Source organism: Poecile atricapillus, chromosome 2 (assembly GCF_030490865.1).
Source record: "Poecile atricapillus isolate bPoeAtr1 chromosome 2, bPoeAtr1.hap1, whole genome shotgun sequence".
Classification (NCBI taxonomy): Eukaryota; Metazoa; Chordata; class Aves; order Passeriformes; family Paridae; genus Poecile; species Poecile atricapillus.
Genome location: NC_081250.1, coordinates 20817795 through 20840611, shown reverse-complemented (window position 1 = coordinate 20840611; position 22817 = coordinate 20817795). Strand labels below are relative to the sequence as shown.

At 38.5% G+C, this 22817-nt stretch overlaps 1 protein-coding gene across 1 annotated transcript in view; it reads right to left on the bottom strand.

Annotated features, from left to right (window-relative positions):
• The window catches only part of CUBN (cubilin), a 142745-nt gene that overhangs the window by 6719 nt on the left and 113209 nt on the right, over positions 1–22817 (bottom strand). The window contains exons 55-60 of the mRNA XM_058833158.1: positions 22485–22641; positions 21078–21227; positions 13957–14157; positions 11609–11738; positions 10499–10716; positions 303–508 (exon numbers count right to left, since the gene is read on the bottom strand). Of these exons, the coding sequence (XP_058689141.1) occupies positions 303–508; positions 10499–10716; positions 11609–11738; positions 13957–14157; positions 21078–21227; positions 22485–22641 (1062 nt within the window). The remainder of the gene's footprint in view (positions 1–302; positions 509–10498; positions 10717–11608; positions 11739–13956; positions 14158–21077; positions 21228–22484; positions 22642–22817) is intronic.

Sequence of the window (22817 nt, the reverse complement as noted above, 5' to 3'; positions counted from 1 at the left end):
AAGTTTACTCTGAAGTTTTACTTTACCTGTGTTTGAGTTTTGTTTTGTTTCTATTCTGTGGAATAAATACTCATTAAATGAGCAGTCTAAGAGCAGAAGTGTGTGTAATGTAACTCTTACTGGTTTCAAGAAAGGCAGAATGACATCTGGAGTAGTAATCTAACCCAATGAAAAAATTTAACTATATTAAGAAATTTAATTTCTTCTTAAGACCATTTTCTATTAATTAAGTTAGCCTCATGGAGAAGATAATGGATTGCATCTCAATGATATTTTCTTGTTAAAATACTCAGCTGTCTTACTTTGACATAATCATATCTGCAAATCTGAGCAGATTGTGCTTCAAGCTGAAATGAAGTGAAGGTGAGGTTGATCAGCTTGTTTACAGGTGCAGTTATAATCCATACACAGTCCAGATTTTTCTCGTATCTTCTGGTCACATTGGAGACTGGAGGGCTAAAGGTAGAAGCTGAAGCTGACAAGTAACCACCACAGCCATTTTGAGGTCCTGTTGAAGAAGCAGAAGCTTTTTAACAGCAATTCCTGGCATTTATTTAATCTTCAACTCTTTAATGTTAAGCCAGGAGCTTTTTATCTGTGCTACAGTATTTTACTGTCCTGTCTTGCAAGATCTGAGTGATTAAAAGATTTTCAACACAAAGAGAGACATGAATCACAATTAGATTTCATAGAGTGAATTAAGAAAAGCTCATGTCTTTTGTTGAATATAAAAACACCATTTACTTTGAAAATGTGTCAATAGAAGTCTTTAAAAGGGAGACAGAGGGCAGCAGTGAAACGGAAAAGCATTGGTCTGGAGGCCTTTGAACGCGATCCTTGCTGGCTGCTGAAAATATTTAGTCAGTAGGGGGCACTGAACTGTTGGCTTTGAAAATGTGATATAAATCAAGTTGCTTATTTTGGCAATACAGCTGCATCCTAGAGGGATTGAATTTGGCAGCCTGACACCGTATTCACAAATCTAGCTAAAAGGGACTTACTTCTGGAAGTATTTTGCTTGGTGGGAACTTACAGCCCCTCTGAAATGCAGGCTGCTTTTCATTTGGTTCCCACAGCCAGGGGTAAGTCCTTGACTTATTTACTGTGAAAATTTGAACCCAACAAAGTCAGTCACACTGAAAGAAATTACCTTCGGGGAAAAGCAGTTATTTACCAGATTGAATTCCAAACAAGCAAAAAACCAGAGATTATCTGACAGGCTTTTTTTGTTTGTTTGTTTTTGTTTTGTTGGTTTTTTTTTTCTTTCTTAATAGTTTGATTTCCAGAGGTTGGACTGGGCTAGTAAATGTGATCATCCACTGTGGCCACTTATTTTACTTTGGAATTTAAATAAAATATTGTTTTACTCTTGCTTTGGGATCTGAGGAAAGAGTTTTTGTAAACTGCACAAAGCAGAGGAGTAACTGCAAGCCTGTTGTCTTCTGCAGCAAATCCATTTATGAGCATTCAGTAAAAAATAAAGCTGCAGCTGTGGCTAACAAACACAAGCAGAGTTTCAGAATTTCATCTGGGTATGTAAAATATGCCTTTCTGGCACATTCAGTGACTTAACCTTGACACACTGATACATTTCCAGACATATAAAACTGTGCCTTACTTGAGCTACAGTATTACAAAAGACCATGATGGTGAAAAAACAGCATCCAAGCATCAGGATTGCATCAGTAACACGGGGCTTGCGAGACTATAGTGGTTAAAGCAGAATGACTAAGGCTGAAAGTCATCCTGCTCTACCAACCAAAGCCAGAAAAACCCCACCCTGTAAAGCAGTTTGCTTAAAACAAAAATCCTAATATCATTAGATTTCAGATTTTTCTATAGTTAAAAATGAACGCAAGAAACTTATTACAAAGTGAAAAAGCCAGGAATTAATATAGCCCTATTTTGTGGGCATTTGATGAAGTCAGAGACTTGGAAAAGTGTTAGTAGCATTCATTCCAGTGCCACTGCAGAAGGCGAGAACAACAGCAGGGGAAATGTGAGCAATAAATCACATTCTCACAAATAGTCTAGGAAGGAGGAAAATGTCAGACAGGAGGGTGCCTGGGCCCTAAGAGGGCAGTTTCCCTATCTTTTTCTCTGTGTTCATCCTTATGCACGATCTATTCCCCTGAAACAATTTATTGAGGCTATCAACTGCAAGCATTTAAACATAACATTAAGCGTATAAATGCCAGTCAAAGATCATAGTCTGACCATCCAGCCCTGCAATATTGAGTCTATTGGTATATGTGTCAGATGCTAACAAAGCTCCCCTTCCCTTTTTCAAGGATAAAATTGCAGAGATGCCAGTCAGACCATGGCAACATGAGTCAGGGAATTGCCACAGACCCACGTAAAAGAAGGATCTCAGGGCTGTGGGATCATCCTTTTCTTGAATATTAAATGTCTGGATCTTTTCAGTGGTGAAATTCACTGCTAAGTGTGCAGCTATAAAGACAGCTCTAATGACAAAAAATACACATTTTGGGTAAGCTCTGTGTATACAGTATATGAAAAGGACCTGACAGAGAGAGAAGCAGGCCAAATTCTCCTTATCAGAAAATTAATTCTAGCTAGTATAGTATAGCCAGCAATATCATCTAAGGGGAGATAAATAACTGAAAATGTGATTTATAGTTAATAAAGATGAAGTTTCACAATGCCTGGCCTGTTCAGCTGGGATAGAGTCAGATGCTTACAGGACAGTACAAGGTAAAATGAAGGCTAAACTGGAGGCTGACCAGATATCAAGTAGTCCTACATCAAGCCAAATAAAGAAAAAAATCCATCTATCTTGGTGCATTTCAGTGCTGATCAATGTTATGTCTGATTGCAGGCACCAGAAGTTACACAAGAGTGAAACTGTGTAGATGAAGGGGAACACCCACAAGTAAATAAGGAAGCAACTGTTTAACACGAGGGAACTAAGAGAAACACTATCTCACTGCATTTTAGCCAGGACACAACACATTGTTTTAAAAGTCAGCACCACTTCTGAGCAGAAGGCCAAAGAGTAGCCATCCAGCCTGCAGGTGATTTTTAATGGAAAGATATTCATCACTGGCTAATATAGCCAGAAACAAATGCAGCTAAAATCCAGGCAAAATCTGTGACTGAGAAGTCTGTTAATTTGTAGAACAGACTCTTAAATATTAAAAGCTAAACTTGATTAAGATAATGAGAAATGTACCTTATAGAACAATCTCTCTGTCAGCAGATGGACCAACTACATGGCTGACTCTCTTGTTTCAGTCTTTGCTTTCTTATTTGAAATAACAATCATAAGGTCATCATAAATCAGATGGCAATCTTGTTCTCATAAACAGCTTGCCAGAGAAGCAAATTATCAGAACTAGGGCACACACTGTCATCTCTAATTGCTTTTGGTGGGAAGCATTAATGAAACTAAAAGGCTCAAGGATCATTCAGAAAAGAAGGATATGAAGATTCCCTATGGCAAATAAAAATCATTACAGCAGAGACCAAGCACATGTTTCTCTGTTAAGAGCTATACCCTCTAGATATGGAATGAAGATGAAGATAAATCTTTGAAGCTTCCTGCCTTTGAAGTACAGCCAGGGGTAAGGTTCATTTATACAGGTATGGGTGCAATGAAAGGGTAACCTACTGAATAGCTTGAAATCTATCAGAATCAACTACACCACTGACGTTTCAAAAGACAACAAAGCGATTTTCTGGTTTTCCCTCCTTTTACAAATGAGCACCCTAAACAGCTACTAGAAGGCTGCAAAGTTAAAGGAATTGTCTAGTTCTACTTGACAGTAATGAAAATCCCCCCTCCAAGACTTCTGACTCTCTTTAGGTTTTGCCTAGAAGCATCCCTGGGAACTCTTTGACTTCTCTCTGATCTGAACTAAAGATCAGTATAAGTAAAGAGTAATTCAGTTAAGGCTAATTCTTCTTTCTTGATTGGTCTTATTTCCAGTGTGTGGGAGTGGCTGGACTTACTGTGGCTCTAACAATTAACTCATACCTTGTCTGGATCATGGCTTCAAACAGTAAGGCTCAGGACAGGGCTGGAGTGAGAAATTGTACTCTTCTCCTTTGTCTCATGGCTGATACTGAAGGTTGTGAACCTTCTCAAGCTGGGCTGTTCCCATGTTTGGCAATCATTGCACCAATATCCTGATTTTGTGTGGCTGCAGGCCCCGTCCACTGAGTCTGCAACATTTCAGGAGACCTCTGAAAGGACAAGGCCCTTTAGAGTCCTTATCTAGCCTTCATGCAGAAAAGCTTTTTGACTGGTTTGATGGCCTGGCAATGGTACTAGCAGTGACATTTAGGACTATAAAGCCCCAGTATTCTGCTTTGGCCAGATTTCACAAATGCAGTCAGATGAAATTTGTATCCTTAAGGTTCTTTGGACTGATACCAAATATAACAGTTCAGACATACTCTGTGCCAAGCCTACAAAACTGCGATCAATGTACTGTCCTATCCATCTCCTTGATGCTTGTCTGGGAGACCAGAGGCTGACATGCTGATTTTCCTAATTCCAATACTTACTAATACTGAATTAGTGTTCATATTTGTCACCACAGCTACTTAAGCCTTTGCAGATCTCTCTTGCAAATGAGAAATGTCTCCTCATCTCTTTTTTGTATGCACCAGAGGACAGATTTTCAGTGAAGAAGTCATTGACTTCAGTCAAGCTAAGACAATTCATGCTAGCAGTTCACTCACACTTTCGTGAAGCGCCATTAATCTGAATATCCCATCAGCTTTTAACCATTTAGTCACTACAAAGATATGTAATTACTGTGTCTGAAAATAACTTTTCACCTCAATTTTTCTGATCAGATCAGACAGAATTTTCTTATTTTAATGTCTGCTTTTCTTCTTATCTCCAATTTGAGCATGCAAGCCCTTTCTATTTATTTTGCTTTAGAGGAAGAAATCCTTCACTGAAGGTATTCAAGCACTGTTTGGATGCAGTCCTATGCAATGTGCTGCATATTGCTAGGATGACCCTGCTTGAGCAGGGAGGTTGGATCAGATGACCCACTGTGGTCCCTTCCAACCTCACCCATTCTGTGACCCTGTGACTAATTAACTAACATTTCTTAGAGGCATTTGTAGACCATCCTTTAGCTCAACAGTTGTATTGTTTCAGACACCAAAGAGATGTAATTCAACACTGCATATGCTTTCTAAATTTAGTGAGATTTCAAGCTGATGGATATTTTTATATTTGAGCCCCAAAATACATTTAGAGACAGTCTGGGAATTGTGATCATATATTCTGATCTTGTCACGGGTGTTCTTATTTTCCTAGACTATAATAAGATCAAGAAAAGATATTATTAGCTACAATTTATTCACTTATTTTAATACGTAAAACTAATCACAAGTTATACATGGCAGTGTAATGAAATGTGTAATACTAATGGATAATATATTTGGCAAAAATTGTGTGAACTCAAAGCCCAGAGAAATTTCTGCCAGAAGACTTGTGACATTCAGACAATTTACTTCTCAGCTAGACCCTATTCAGGTTCCAAGTTCAGGTTGGATACCTTGAGATATACCCCTGGAAACCAGTCCTAATGGGATGTGAAATCTCTGCAAGACACTGCTGTATTTCCAAAGGCATGAGAAAATACAACTACATTCACATGCCACAGTCAAGAACACATACTTCTAAAACATTTTTTGGTGCAGAAAGAAAAATTTGCAGGATTCAGCTGTGCTGAATATTATGTGCTTTCTAGATAACAGACCATAACTGCTGTTATCAGTGCAGGTGCCTGGTACCACCTACAGCAGGTACCAACATTAATTACATGAATCAGTGCAATGAACTCTTTCTGGTCATACAAGAATTTAAATATGACTCACAAAAAGTCACCTACCCCTGGCCTATGCAACAGAATATCCAAACCAATATTTTACACCTTATATTGCTCTTTCAGAATTGTGAGGGCGTTTACAGCAATTCTGAACAACCCAAAAAGACTCTGCAGGAGCTGTGCATGCTGATCACTGCTGAAAAAGTGCCCCTAGAAACTGAACATAGAGTAAGCCACAGTTTCAGTTTACAGGGCAGAATATGAACTAGAATGAAATGAGACATTTTTTGTTGCTGTTGATATAATAAAATAGCATAAAAATGCTGGGAAAATTCTACTGGATCAATTTTTTAAGAAATAGACTGTGATTTCGTTAGGGGAGAGTGTCAGCCTGTTAGTGACAAGCTTTTAGTAATTCAATACACAGCAAATAGAACAAGAGAAGGCAGATACCTCTGGGTGATTTATCAGGCAAGTTACAGATAATCTTGTCAAGAAGAAAAGCATGTAGATTATAATCTATTATATGCAAACTAGATTATTTATGTAAATTACATATTAATGCACTTTTCTGGTATATCAGGGAAGATTAATTTTTCCAGCTATTTTTCTTCTAAACTCTACTTACTTATGATTATTTTTCTCATGTAAAATGATTAATATTCATTCAATAGAAATGATGATTTGTATAAAAAGAATGGAGAGATCCTTGAGGGAAACACTGAGCAAACTGAGGACAATGTAGAGGATGGAGTGTTTCAGGAATTAACATTCCAACTGCCTAATGGTTGCCAAAGGAGACATTTCTCCTGCCCTAGAGCCAGCAACACTAGTCTTCTCATTGTGGCTGCCCTATTCTACTTGCCAGTCTATATCCACTGGATTTTCTTCATCTTGTGTTTAAATCATAATCTTTTTGTGACATTAGATTGTTGCTTTATTCTGTGCAGTGCCTTGTGCAATGGAATTGTGGCTCATGAGTTCATAAGCCCCAAAATAATGCAAACAAGGGACCACAATGGTATTAGTCCAGTACACAATGCTAGTCTTTCACAACACATAAACTTGGATTTCTCCTGCATGTTCACAAAAGATAGTATAAAAAAGGGAGCGGAAAAAACTGGTCACAGCTTGAAGTCAAGCAGAATTTAGGGCAGCAGAGAAAAGGAGGCAATCTTCCTCCCCCTCTTTCACCCCACCTTTTCCACTGTCCCAACTGTTCTACCTGTATTGTGTGAATGAAACTCAAGAGGAGCCTTCTGACTCAACTCACTCATCTAACCATGTGCAACACTTTGCTTCTTGTACATTCATTTGAATTTCTTAGAAAGCCTCAGTGAGCAGGCCTGAATTTCAGACAACCCCTCAATCCTTCTCTGATGGTTTAGAACGTGAGGCATTTTTCATCACTGAGACAATGAAGCTATGTACATGAACAGAGAGCTTTCAAGGAGAAATTATTTCCTGTTAAAATCACAGCTGTATCTTCCAACAGGGATTTCTGACCCTTTAAAACAACAAAACATCCCAAATATTTATGTCTTCTTAGCTGTTGTATCATATGCCTCAGGGGATCACAAATTCAGGTGAGAGGGTCATCCCATTACTGAATGGGAATAGGCAGAAGCTCTATTTGTCACCAAAGTGCTATTTGTGCTATTACAGCAGGGATGGCAGAGGTGTCTACAGGCTCTGTCCCTGCCAGCCAGGGTCAGCTAAAAAACTCAGATCTTCCCTTAGAACTTAAGAGATAATCAGGAGATCTTTAGCCAAGTCACAAGCTCGGTATATGCAGATCTCATTCTTTGGGGAGAGATTTTAGCTTTCCTTCCTTTACAGAGACATCTCATGTAACCAAATGCCTTAAACTGATATTGATTTCTATCTTCTCATCCTTCTATTGATTGTCTAGAGGAGCACATGCTTGCTGTGGAAAAGAATTATAATTCTCATTTTACAGACTGAGAACAAAGGTAGAAAAAAGGTCAGTGGTAACTAAGGTAAGAGGAGTCTGTCTTTCCACAAATTTAACACTTGAAGCAGGCTGGTATCTTCCAGATCTGCCTGAGAGTATGTCCTAGTGATTCCAAAAATGAGGCTGATAAGTGCCCAAACTTAGCAGCAGAAATAGTGAAAAGATAAACCCTCTGAACCACATCACAAGGACCACATGTTCTCTTGCCTCAAACACACCATCTCACAGAGTTATGACAAAGAATGCTGCCTGTAAAATGCACACTTTTTATTGCACAGTGTATGGAGCAGCACAGGGTAAGAAAAGAGATTTGACAAGAAAGATGACATGTTGCTAAATTGTCAAATTAACACTATTTCATACTTTCTTTTAGTGTCCTTTTTCTATCTAGTGGGGTGACTTTGAATTTCTGTTGGGGGCAGGATCGGTGATGAAAACAAATTGTTTTAATAAAATCAGGGAAGGTTTTCTGCAGAAATTTCAGGGTTTAGCTCTTTGAGTGCCTGGGTAATCCTAGAATTAGGCAGTATTTCTAAAAGAGCCTGATCAGGAAAGAAATTGGAAGAGCTTGTGGAGAAAGGAAATAGTTTAGTTTACTACTAACAGAAACAACATACTGTTTCTGTTTGTTTCTTTCCAATACATACTCAGGGTCACTCACAACATGAAACAGAGAGCAATAATTACGTTATCCAGTTGTGTTTCCCTGGGGCAACTAGAGAATAATGTGCTCATTGTCATCCAACAGAGAATGAGGCTTCTTGTTTCTCTATAGATACTATCTTCCTTATTCAAGGGATTTATCATTATGAATTGTCATCTGATTGCATTTGTACTCTTACAAAACCACATGGCCTTTATCTTTTAACAGACATGAGGGAGCTTCTCTAAAGCACCGTGTAGAATAACAGGCTTTTAGATCTTCATGGTTTTAGTCTCTTTTTTTTGAAGCATAATCTCAAACCTCATAGCACAAAGATGTGTCACAGATTTTCCTGGCTCTGTTTTTCAGGCCAGCCAAACTGGAAACATTTATAGGATGTGACTCATGTTTTCCTTTTATAATATGCTTTTCTACTTTTTGGCTATTCTGTACTATCATGGGACTGCCAAGATGCTTGCTAATGGCTGTGTGGTTTAGTTCCTGTGGCTTTCTTCCCACAATGAAGAGAGAAGACCTACCATTAAGCATCTCACCACCACAGGCTCTTTGTCACACAACCGATATCTCTGCCTGAGCATCTTTTATAACTTTTAACTCATAGCTCCAGAGTAACCTATGCAACATCTTAACCTCTTTTTCCTTGAGAGCCTCCAGAAATGTCCCTCCAAAACATCTAAGAGATGTCAAAGTTTATTCATAGAAGGTTTCTCTCCTCCTCACTCTAGGAAATTATCAGGCATGGTACTGACTTGAAGAGCTTGGCTTGTGTTCTGTTGTGTGTTTAAGAAGACTATCTGGAAAGCTGCACAAATAAATCTAAAGTCAGTGGCTAAAAAAATTGATTAAATGCCAACAGGAAGAGGAAGAGCTTGGGGAGTTCCTGATGATCTCACCCTGGAAATATGAAACTAGGCTGCAGGGCATCTATAACAACTGATACTTCAGGGTTTAAAGACAGCAACATGTGAAGCAACATTAAGTTACCTGGAATACCACGCACAAGGTCTTAAGCATTTCTGTAGCAATTACTTTGAGTGAAGCAAAGGAAGAGTTAATAATAGTAATAACTATGAGATGCTGTGGGAATATTTTTCTTGGCAAAGCCTGTAGAACCTGTTATTTTCCTTATCTGTAAATACTTCCTCAGACTATCAAATGCGAAAGTCACTGGCTAGGGGTAGGGAGGGGATTCAATGACTCAGCAGAAGACTATGTTTTCTCTGCCACAAAGGCCTTTCATTCTGATCTGTCTGAGCGCCAGCTTTGCAAACCAGACAATTATCTCTTTCTAGACCACAAAAGACATGGAGTTAATTATACAGGAAAGTAGTAGAGATGACATGAAATCAATTTGCATGTAATAATAATTTGTTGTATACCATCCCTAAACAATTCTGATAAGATAAAAATCTCATTTTACACCTTGTTCTCATAACTAGAGAATTGAATTTAAAGTGTTTTTTAAGGTAAAAATCTGCCTCTTATTCTTGCATTCATCAAAACAAAAGGCATCCAGTGCCTTCTTACTATGATGCCATTTACATATGGCCAGCTAATCAGAATGATTCCACAAATCAGTAGAAATCAGCACAGTGGTGCCTGGTAAGGAACCACAATCTTAACTGACCTCAACACTTTAGTTCTTTAGAAGGTGTGAGGGAAACTGAAAGGAAATTGAAACTGAACATAGATTGAAAGGAGGCATCTTTAGCATGCCACCAACCTTTTACGACAGAAGAATAAGAATTCTCAGGTATTGCTGTATTTCCTCCAAAAGTGAGGCCTTTGTGTGCTTATAAACTTTCAGTCACCCAAGAAATACCTTCAGAGAGGCAGGGAAAGGGTAGCAAAGAATGAAGGAGATCAGTTCAGAACCAGACTGGAATGCAGGGATCCCATAAGGACAGTATTTAGCTTAGGTCACTCAATTTTCACAAAATCAAAAACATTCTTCTGTTTCACACACCCCTAGAGAGGGAGGTCACAACAGTTCTTCACCTAAAGAAATGACTTACCAGCAGATTAGAAGCCAGATAATACACTTACCTAAGGATTCTCTGAAGGATGCTTTCCATCCTCTGTCTGCTCCATAGAAGTCAGTGCTAAACACCAGGAACAAGGTATTACTGGAGCTCTTAATATTTGGAGGCAATTCTGAGCCACAGAATTTCCCAAGGAGAGGAGCATGAGTATCCGAGCCATCATATACTGCCACGTAATCTTTGTAGCAGGAGGGAGATATTTCAAGCTGGAAGTTGTTGAATCTGTAAAACACAGTTGGAGCCTTAGGTATCACATTTTCACTTCTTTTCCTGTGTTACGTGTGTTTCAGTGCTTGAGGAAAGGTCCAAGTACTAGCATTAGCCAAAGCCATATAGAGGCAAAACATGTCTCTTCAGGAATAAACCAAGCAGTTATTAAATGCATGGCAAAACTCTTCAGCCAACAAGCCTCAAAGGATTGGGACCCTCATCCACTGGGCCTCTTGCAAGGCAAACTCTCAGCACACCTCAGCTTTTCTATGAAGCAGCAGGTGTCTCCTGTGCAAACACACCCTCTCTCACTTCTGCAGTTGAGCAGGCTGCAATTTCCTTGGGCACCCGAGCAGCCCATAAAATGCAGGCACAGAGTGCAGGCCAGTGAGTCTTCCTCTTAGCTGGGAAATGTTCTCCTAATTCACAGTCATATGATTGAAGAACAGATCAGTTTCTCATTTCTCAGTGGCAAGATTTTGTGGCAATAACATCCCTCTCTTAGGCAAGACAGCATGCACTCAGGAATACACTACTTTGGGGTGGGTATTATTACTTTGGCTCTAAAATGATTACTACGCTTCTAAAAGAATTATTATTTTTCTTGTATAAACTTCTCAAAGGCAGACAGAATTTAACTAAAAAGCATGAGTTGCAATGGCTTTGTCTTGTCGGTAACCAAAGTGGGAACTTAAAATTGTGATTTTTTACATAACAAGTTAAAAAGAAAGATGGAAGGGAGCCTCAGGCTGATAAAAGTGACTACAGTAACCATTTCTTATTTTAGTTTAGCTTTGACCTTGGAAAAGGAGAGTCACAGAAAATATTGTCAATAATTGCTGCTTTAACTGGAATCAGAGACCTCCCTGTTCCATTTATGACAAACTGAGTTTGGATTACTTACTTCAGAACCACTACTTTCCCATTTCCAACTGTGATGTAGTATGAGCAGTTCATGTTGTTGTGATAATCAAGAACTGAATGGGCTGGACTGCTGATAACACCAACAGAGCCACTGAAAGTGCCACCACAAGCTGTAAAGGAAACAGAAAAAGTGATTAGTGTCTGAGTACTAGCTTGGTCCTAACTTTCATATTTCTTTTGGGAGTTTACCCACAAGGAAAGAAAGACTCTTGATATATTTGGAGCAGTCTACATTGTCATGCCTAGAAGTGTTAGATGTGAGAAATCTGTCAGGCTGTGCTCTGCAGTGGAAGACTAATCAGCACTGCAATAAAAAGTTGATACTAATCCATACCAAATCACACTGGTGCTGTGCAGGAAAAGACTGAGCCTGATTTCAAGTGTCCTGCAGTAGGTCCAGGGAGCAGCAGTGGGATGGGTGCCTTCTGCAGCAGCATGAGTGAGAATAGCTCTGCACTCATTCCAGCTTGCAAAGAGAAACCTGGCTGATATGTGGGCAAAGACATGCCTTCATCCAGATCCTGGCCCGATGGAAGCCTCTAATTAGCCCCAACTGCACTCATAGCCAAATCTCTGACATTTCTGGAATAATTATATGTGGAGCTTCATCATCCGTCAACATCCTGTCAGGGCAGGGACGTTGCTTTGTTGCTTTGTTTAGTGTTTGTTCTGCACAGAAATGCATAGAGGAGTCTCCAGGTATCACTAACCCTGTTCCCACTTCACCCTGTGCTGGGACTTACCAGCATTGTGGGGTGGCTGAGCTGAAGGACTGAATATTTGTTTTCTGGCTGAATAGCAAGTTAAACTCTGCAGCTCTAAACTCAAGGCACTGCTTAATTTCTCACCATGGATGCAAATGCAGCCAGGATGTAGATGTTTGTTCCCAGCTTCAGTGCTTCAGGGAACAAAAACTCTAATCTCCATTGTTAGCTTCAAACTTCATTTTCCAATCTTAAAATTAGGGAAAAAATAAAAAAGTTTCCCCTAGTCTCCCTGCATCCTGTTGATAAGCTCAGAGCCACCCACAGTTTTTCATGTTTTAAAGAAGATGCCATTGCCCAGGCCACCACCTTAACAAAGACAGTCCCACAGAGGGTGCTGCTGGATGCAGAGCCCTCGACAACTCAGGCTGGCAGCCTGGAGAACTGGCAGATAAAGGATAGGAGCTGGGAAGATAAAGAATCAGCATTATTCTACACTAGGAGGGGGAAGCCTTTTTCATTTTTTTGCAGCAAACAATGCAACTAAGGGGAAGAGGAATGTTAATTGGCAGAATCTGCTTTGTATAGAACAACAAGCTAATAAAGCTCCAGTTATCCTTCTCAAATGTCAGAAGTCACAAGTCAGATAGCAGCAACTGACTTGAGTGAGTTATGAAGGTCTTTTCCATGAGTAACTGCACTTTGTCATTTCTCAGTGCCAGTCCCTCTGTCTTATCTGTATCAGACCATTCATTTCACATAAAGAATTTAGCCTTATGCATTTTTGCTGTGGCTTTGAACATGAGGAATGCATTAAGGGAAATACCAAAGTTAAACTCACACTTTTCTTTGCAGTTAGAAAATAATGCTTTCAAATATAAAAGTGGTATCTACCAGTTAAACCTAGAAAAAAATAAAATTTGTTTTGAAATAAAAGTCACTCTTCTGATATATTTATATTTGTGCAGATGTAAATTCCTAATTCAGTTGGAAATTTCTTTTTTAAGTTCACATTTTCTCTCTAAAACATAAGAGATTTCTTGTGAACGACAAAAGAGCTTTGGTGAAAATAGTTATTAAAAAATTAAAATAAATCTGTATCCCAAGTTTTATTTACATTCATTCCTGTCACTGCAAGAGGATCATCAAATGAAAGCATATAGCTGTGTTCATTTACCTGTTCTGTTTCCCATATTGTATCATGTAATTTTAGTATAACTGAGAATTAGACCATTCTCCTGTAAGAGATAAAATCTTTAACTCAATTAAATAAACTAGTGATGTTTCTCCTTAGACAGTGCAAACAACAACCAATCAACCAACCAAAATATGCCAAAAATTGTTGCATTTTTTTTCTACAGGAGAGGGAAAATGTTTCAGTTCCTAACTTGGTCCCATGGAAAGTCTAGAAATGAGAATCATGAGGCAACACATCATTCAGTGTGTTAATACACACCAAACAGTGCCTTGACCTGGTCCTGAAAACTGTTTTGAGCAAATGCAGTGGGAAAATGTACCATCTCCACCCAACTAAGGTATTCCCAAAATGAGGTACAGCTTTCCTACATGTAACCGTTACTCAGAATATTTCTATCATCTAGAATACATAACAGTGTATACTCACCAATTGCTCTGTATCTGGCCTGGAATCCAAAGCCTACAATGTGGGAATCAGTGTAAAAGTTGAGCAGCATTGGTCCAAAGACACTGACTGGAGCAGGGAGCTCATTGCCACAGAGAGTGATAAGAGGATGTGTGGCTGTGCTCTTCCCACTGAAGATACTCACTCCATCATAAAGACAAATTCTGCTCAGGAGTGCTGGGGCTGCAGGGACATAGAGTGCAGAAGTGTTAGCAGCTTATTCTACATGTGGTTTACTGACAACAACTATACAGATCTAATCCAGGAGAAGAATCAGATTTTATATTACTTTCCATTCCAGGGATATCAGGATTTCATTTGCTTGCTAAGGAAGCAAATGTCATTTTTTAACATGCAGTAAAACGGCAGAAAAAGGCAAAGAGACCTTGTATGTAAGACCTCAGATTTGTCTCGTTCAATACATCCTATGATCTGGGAAAGGCTCCAGGCCTCTTGAATTTGTGGGAGTTCACAGTTGAGTGAACATCATCTATGAAGAGATAAGAGGACCCAACAAAAGCATGGATGTCCTCTGCAGATAAAAGCAATGCACTTCTTGTTACAGGCAACTAGCTACCTGGAGTTTCTTTCCCAAATGCAGAATTCAGCACTCAGTGCAGGGAATTTTAAACCATTAAGAGTGAGATTTTTGGAAAATCAAAAAGTAGTCCATACACTAGCAATTTTTAGAGCTGACTTACTTCTTCCTGATTTTCCTCAAACTTTGGAGTACCTAAACTCAGGCTCTTCAGCTTGGATTAAGAAAAAGTCAAAAGGAAATTTGATCTTGCAGTGATTTCCTAAAGCAATCTTTTTTTGGAGGGAAAATCAGTGCAGATATTAGGCTGAGTGGGAAAAAAAAGGAACACAGAAACAGGAGTTCGGCATTCTATTATTTTTTCCCCACTGTTTTAATCTTCTCATTTGCAGTCAGGTTTCTGGAGGAATGAGCCATTTTCTCTGACTCCCTGCCCTACCTTCAGGACTTTCTAGACACTTCACTGTTTGCAAACAGATTTGACTGAGGTAAAAGATCTCAAAAATATGAAGGTCCTATCAGTTTCATAGAGTGACAGAATATGCTGAGTTGAAAGGGACCCACAAGGATCATCAAGTCCCACTCCTGGTCCTGCACAGCACCATCTCTAAGAGTCACATCAAGTGTCCAAACACTTCTTAAACTCTGTCAGGCTTGGTTCTGTGACCACTTCCCTGGGCAGTCTGTTCTAGTGCCCAGCCACCCTCTGGGCACTTGTCCCAACCTAAACCTCTCCTGACACACCCTCAGGCCATTCCCTTATTTCCTGTCACTGGTCACCACAGAGAAGAGATCAGTGTCTGCCCCTCCCCTTTTCCTCACTATGAAGTTGTAACTACAATGAGGTCTCCGCTCAGTCTCCCCCAGGCTGAACAGACCAAGTGACCTCAACTGCTCCTCATGTGGCTTCTCCTCCAGGCCCTTCACTATTTTCATAGCTCTCCTTTGGAAGCTCTCTAATAGCCTAAAGTCTTTCTTATACCGAGGTGACCAAAAGGTCAGTAGCTGAGTAAGAATGCCAGGGGAATGTTCCTAAAGAAGGACAAGCTACACTTTCAGAGGATGTGAGAGACCTACCAAGCACCAGCCACCAGTGCTCCAGGAGCTCAGAGCCATGTCACCACCCCCCTGCCCAGCTGGGAGCCATAAGCAGGGGAAGGAGCTGCTGGTACACATCCTGGCACCACCAAGGGATATATGGTGGGAGCAAGAAGAGAGTAGTGGGTTTTGCAAGAAAGCTGAATTAATGCTGTCAGTGAAAAACACAGCACACTCCTACTGAAAAATGAATTTCATTAGTTGTTATACTTAAAGGATAACTTGATATTTTCTTTTGTCTTTTTCATAATTTATAAGCTTAATGGAAGCTGGGTTCTCACATGTTTATTAAGTTATCACTGCAAGCAATAATGGGACAGTTACTTAAACTGCAGAGGACTACCTGGAATTACTGGGGAATTACCTAATTTTAACAGTATAGAGAGACACTGAGCCTACTGCTGTAGCAGATTGATTCTTGCAGATTGTCCAGTGAAAACAAGCTGCTTCCAATTGTTGCAGGAAACAAGATAACTTGAACAGGATGACAAATAGGAGTGGAGTGATAGTTCTGTTTCATGAGAACAACAGAATTATCTCAGCAGTCAGATGTATTTTAGATCATCTCTGGAGGTTTAAATTTAAAAATTCCTTCTGTCTCAATGAAGAGAATGTATACTAACATGCTTTGCAATTATGTCAATACACAAATATGGTGTGGTGCCTGTCTGACTCTAGTAAGAGTAACTGAGCTGCTAACAACCAATCACATCAGATAGCTGATTACACTGTTAATAAAATAATTGATTAAAAATATTCTTCATGTCCTATCCTGTTTTGTAATATTTGATAATGTGATACAATTATAAAAAAAATAATAAATCTTAAAATTCAAATTAAAAAAAAGAAATTGAGATGACTGTTTTCAAGATGGGGAAGATTTGAGAAAGCAACCTAGGTCATTTTCTGAAAAGGCCAGAGAAAGGCAAGAAGTGAAACTAATTTCTCAGTAAAGCCAAGATCCCTAATGCTTATCAGAAGTTGATGTGCAATGCTGCATTGGAAAAAATAAGATGGTTGATGAAGGATTGTGAGCAAAAGTTCTAGTTTTGAATCCTCATTGTTTCAGCCAATATGATTTATGACTCATAAATCCTGATAAGACTAATCATTTGATCTCTATCCTGTAACTCATTATCTTGTTTACACTTTTCTTAACTTCTCACCAATCTAAATGCATTGTTCTGTAAATATTCCCCAGTTCAGATCTCCTCATACTTTCAGCCTCTACACATACTCAGCTCATCATCCACAATTCTTCTCTGTGGTTTATTTCCTCTAATCATATAATCTTAGATATTTTCTAGACCAAGTTATGTCCCTTACACTACAATGAAATAGCTTTCATGAGTCTCCAGAGATCTGTTCTTAGCCAGATGTCAAACCAACATCCTCTTTGAGCTGACAGGCACTTTCCACATAGCCTGCACTGTTTTTCTTCATAAAACCTTGTCTACGAAGAGCTTTCGCTCATCCTTCTGGTATTACTGTATCCTCTGTTCTGATTCATCCATGAGGATTCAATGAGATATCTTCTGTCTTGTGCTCCTTATCACCACATTAGCTCTGTATAATCTCATTTGCAAGGACAGATGCAACTGATCTCTCTGTGTTGGTGACCCCATAAGTTTCCAGTTACTATCTCTAAGATAAACTCTTTCCTGTCCTTCTACTGTATCGTTCATTCCTCTAGCCTTGACAATATTTCTTCCAAATACTTCTCAAGAGATCATTTATTTGGCCTGATATTATGAACACATCCCTGTTTATTTGAATTGCTGCATGTATTTGCTTTCAAGGCTTTTAGTAGTCTATCTGGGCTCTATTTATCATCTCTTGGCATCATTGAGCATTGATTCATTGACCCTTGTCTCCAAAGTTCACATGATAAGAGCTTCAGCTGTCCTTATATTATATTTTGAAATATTCCTTGGGTTGTCTCCTTTCCACTTTGCAGAAATTTCTGTCCAGTCTCATTATTGTCCATAAAATAATTTGTTTGATATGATGCCAGCACAAAAACCTTGACCAAATCTGAGCCCCTGACTATCTGATCACTAATATCTCTGTCCTCTTTCTATTTCTTTGTCTTTAGCCATAGATTCTGTTTTATTTAGTATTGAGGCAGAACCTGTATTTTTATTTAAAGGCTGTAAAACTTAAAATAATGAGGCTTTTTTCACAACAGCAGCTTCTGATATAAATGGCAATACAATTACGAATTACTAAAGTAGAAGTCTTACCTAGAAACATACCACTATGCAATATATCAACCAGCTCTGTAGCACAATATATTGTTTTGAAAGTAAGGAATTAAAATTCTTTCTCATCTATATTTTATTTCAAAATAATCTATTGCTAAACTTGTCTATTTTCTGAATTGCCTAGTAACAGTTGAGAAATCAGATATAGCAGACTCCAAAACAAAGCGGTGACCCTATCCCAGATTGCAAAATTGCAGACGTGTTTTTTTAAAAAGGAGAAATAAACAAGTTATTAAAACATTTGTCAGATCAACATGGTATAAACACAAAACAGTTGTCTTGTATGGACATATAAATGGATATATAAATACTAGAGAATTCATGAAGTAGATACTGCAAAAAGCCTACATCCATTTTCCCTATTTTCTCATTATTTGACACTGTGACTTTATTGTGTGTTACACTCAAACTTGAAGAGTATTACAACCACTTAAAAATACATTATTGTAGCTGTCCTAGAGGAGAATTTGTCAGGATGTTCATCTGAATAAATCTAATGGACAAGAAATTGAATGTGATTAATTCTTAGTAAGTCAAACAAAGACAAATAAGGATTTTTAATAATTCTAATGTGTGATTTTTGTAGACTTTTGATGCAAGGAGGGAGGGCAGATAGAAGACATTAATGACTGCAGAAGCTGGGCTGGAATAACAAACTCACACTATTTGTTTGGTTCTTTATAAAATAACCAAACACAACAATGCAAGTGGTAGTACAAGAAGCAAGCAACAGTTTATGCAACTTCCTGAAACTAGCAAATCAAAAGAGAGGTTCTGTGACCATATTCAATTTGGCACAGGAATAAACATCCTGAACGCTGCGATGAAATCACAGAAGCTAAGCAAACTCCATTCATGAGGTTAATCTTGCCTATGTTTTCCTGCCCAGATCTCAAGTATCTTGTGTAAGCTATTGTTTATGGCTTCCTGCAATAGTCAATAGGTAAAGAGAAGTAGAGAGGCTTCCAGAAAGTAATTCACTCCACCTGCATAACACATTTGGTTCTGAGTTTAAAGCCCTCCTCCACCGCTAGGAGATAAAGCTGGGTGAATATCTAAATTAGATGTATATTTTCAGGGTGTCAAAGTGAGGTAAAAATTGTTCTACCTACCAAGAAGCAGACAGTTTAGATTAAATTTTGATCACAAAATCAACAAATGCAGTTTCCCTGAATTCTCTCTTGCTGTGTTTGTTGTTATATTTAGTCCTTAATACATATTTAATACTTAGTACATGCATGTCATGTTTGTTTGGTTCCAGATACTGACAGCACATCACTGCTGTGGGTTACCAGCTTCAGTCATTCTTTACAATCAGAAGAGGCATCCCATCATAACTGAAAACATAACTGCTACAGGGTAGAGATCTGTGACTAACCCATTAAGTCATTCTATTTTGTAGCAATATGTCACTGCACTATAGACTATCAATTTCTGCCTTCTAATTTTCTGGAGAAGATATCTCAACCTGTTCAAATCAATGAGATATTCATGCTTTACAGGCATTATTTTAAACATTTCATTTCTTTACCTAACAATTATAGAAAAAACAATTAGATTTCTTTTGAGAGGTCAAATAGTTAATAAATTATGTTAATTAGACATGCAGCTAAACTTTAAAATCAATCTAGAACATCTGTAATAGCATGGTTAAAATTTTAAAGGCCACTCTCAGCAACAATCTAAGCAGGTGCAATGCTTCCTTGCATATGGAATAGCTAGAAATGTTTTTAACAGATGCTGCCAAACATTGTCCTGCCTTTGCAAAAGAACTAATGGAATTCACACTGGAAACCCTTAGGCACATGAACTAAATATATACAGTGTGACTGCTGAATAAGTTTTCATTTCTGCAATGATAATTTTCAAGACGGTGGTTTCAATCTTTACAATTTAAACCCAGGTGATTTTTCTTTACTGCAGGGTTTTGTGTTTTAAGATTTTGTGAAAAATACTAGTAACCAACTACTGAAGAGTATCATACTTCCTCTTTGCTAACCAGATGTCCATTAGCTCATATCCACGAGCTCTTTCTTGTGACTAAGGACTTTTAGTCAGTGTAGCCCAAGGAAGCCTATACAAATAAAGGAACAAATTGCCCAGCAAGAAGCAGAATATTTTTAGTATTTATTTAGATCTTTTTATCATTATGTCTGTATTGCTTACTTCTCTGGTTTAACCCAGTTGATAATAAAAGCTTGGATCCATTTATAAATTAATTGAGTGCACAGACAGAATGCAGATTAGTAAATGTACTCAGAGGTCTCAAAATTGGCACCATCTGATTCAGCCTAATGTTTAGCGTATTTGCTGAATAACAGTGTCCTCTATGTGAAGAAATTACATAATTTCTATGGTTTACATTTTATTTTAAAAAAATTCTTAAGGCAGTGGTTTGTATTAGGGGATGACAAAATATTTCTGATAAAATCATAGTCAAAACAAAATTTTATCTCAGACCTAAATTAAGTATGAATCACAATACTTTTGAAATCAAAACAATCTGGAAACTTAAAAAGAAAAGAATACTGTTTTCTGCCTTTATTGTTGGGTTTGAAGAAGAATTCAAATCACCCAACCCAACTTAGTACTGAATTACTCAATATCTCTTTGGCGACTTCAAGGGAAAGAAATTAAGATGGCCTCAAAATATGTGATGTCTGTCAAGTAGTTTGGACATACTGATTCCTCTGTCATGGCATGTCCACACATAAAATTATGATCTTATCAAGGTTGAGAAAGCTTTACCATTCACATCAATGTGATCAGAATACTTGTTATTTCTTGGCTAAATGCTGCAAAATTTGATAATCACAAGAGTGACTTGTATTACTGTATATACAGGGTAGTCACTTTTATGCATTTTCTACTGCTATAGTGAGACCTAATTTCATATTTCTTTGTTCTCTCAACCTTGTAAAACATCTGAGTATATTTATATCTATTTTATCAGTTAAGGAACAGACACACTGAAAAGCAAAACAGATGGCCTAAGATAAAATGAAATCTCTCTTCATTCTTCTGGAAAACTTCAGTGACTCAAAACCTAACCCTGAAAACTATAAATGTTTGTCTGTAAAAGGTTTTCAGAATGGGCCAGCCAGCAAATTACATCAGTGATTTTCAATGATAGAAGACTTGTATGTTTTCAAGTAAGAAATTACACTTTGTAATACATACTGAAATTATGAAGAACCATTTACCTTCCAAGTGAAAAGTCTCAAATTCTAGGATCACCAGTGACTGTGGTCCCTGATCAATAATATAATTGCAATTCAGGTTGTTATCATACTGACTAGGGTAGTTTGGAGAGATAATACGACCTTCAGGGCTGGTGAAATTTACTCCACATCCTGCAATCAAATAAATAAAGCACAGTTATAATCCAGGTGATAAAACTATTCTGGGTTTACAGTACAAAACCCAATAATGTCCACAAGGACCTCATCTCTCCTGGTAAGAAAAACCAGGGAGGGTACCATATATCATGATGGCAAAAGCAGGTCTTACACATACCCAGAGCAGCGTTCTTGGGAAGTGTAGGGCCTCCCCACCTGGAGTGTCACACTCTTGGATAAAACCAGGCCACAGGTCTGCAGCCCCTGACCAGAAGGACCCAGCACTGCTGTTCTAGTGGGTGTGGAGCCTGCACAATTCCAAATCTCTCAGTACATACAAAAGTGCCTGAATTGGAGGGGGGGTTACTGGGGCACGGGAGCTGTTCAGCTTTATTTGAAAATGCCCACATTAGAGTAAGCAGTGCCGTTCTTGTTTCATGCCTGACACCCAGGAGAATGCAGTCTGCCATAAGGCCACCTCTGGATTGCTTTGCTGTATGCAGAGGCAGGAAAGGTTTCCCACCCAGAAGTTTTCAGGCACAAAGAACAGTTCATTTTCATGGAGCTCCATCAGATCCTAATGACTTGCATGGCCTTTGTTTCTCTTTTTTAAGACAAAAGCTTAAAAGAATGCCATGCACAGTGAAATGCTGATAGAAGATTAGGAGCAAGCATATGAAGCCTCTGTCTCCACTAAGAGATTGTTAGATGTTATTGACAATGTTAGTGCAAACATTATAAAAACAAAAGTGGTTTCAAGTCAGAATTCTGTATGATTCCACAGTGTTTCCCTTAAAGCACTTCGTTTCTTGCTGTTTTAAGCTGAATGTCATGAAGGGCAAGTCATTTCCTTTGCCAGCATCCTACAAAAAAACCCAAGCAACCAGCAGAAGCTAAGCAGTACCTCTTCTACTTTTGGTGGGTTTGACCATCACAAAGCACATGCCATGGTTAAAGAAATGTCTTTTAAGAACATTAAAGCTTTAGCTTCCATGAAGTTTAACTATGAATTTTTAAAATTTAAAGCCTATTCATTCTTTTCAGCACACTGAAAAGGCAAAGGTGGCTGAGAATAATTACAAAATCAGAGCTGCATCTTGGGCAAGTCTGACACTAAAGATCTTTGCATTCGGTATGGAAGCTCTTGGTTTACATATCTGGGCAGAAGCCTTAGTGCCTTGTTGGACTGACTAGGGTCTGAATTGCTATACACAGGTCAAACTAATCCCAAATGGTCCAATTAAGCAGCCATCTGGCTTTAATATTACTTACTGCTTGTGAAAGATGCAGAGAAACCTGGCGCAGGAGCATCCTGAGACTGAAATACTGTAGTTATCACATTGTTTGGAGCAACAACAGGATCAGGAGCTGAACTTCCACATCCTGTGGCTAACAAAGCTGCTGCTTCTTCATTATTTCCTCTCCACACCTGGCAAGGGCAGATTGGAAATGGTTTAGTGCTTGCAAAGTCAAAGTAGTTTGTGGGAACCCAACAGGAATTACATATGCAATTTTTCTTTCCATAGACTTAGGATTCATCTCACAGTGAATGTAAGAGGTCTAAATTGGAGCTAATTACTACAGTCAGTGGTGACAAAAAGGTTC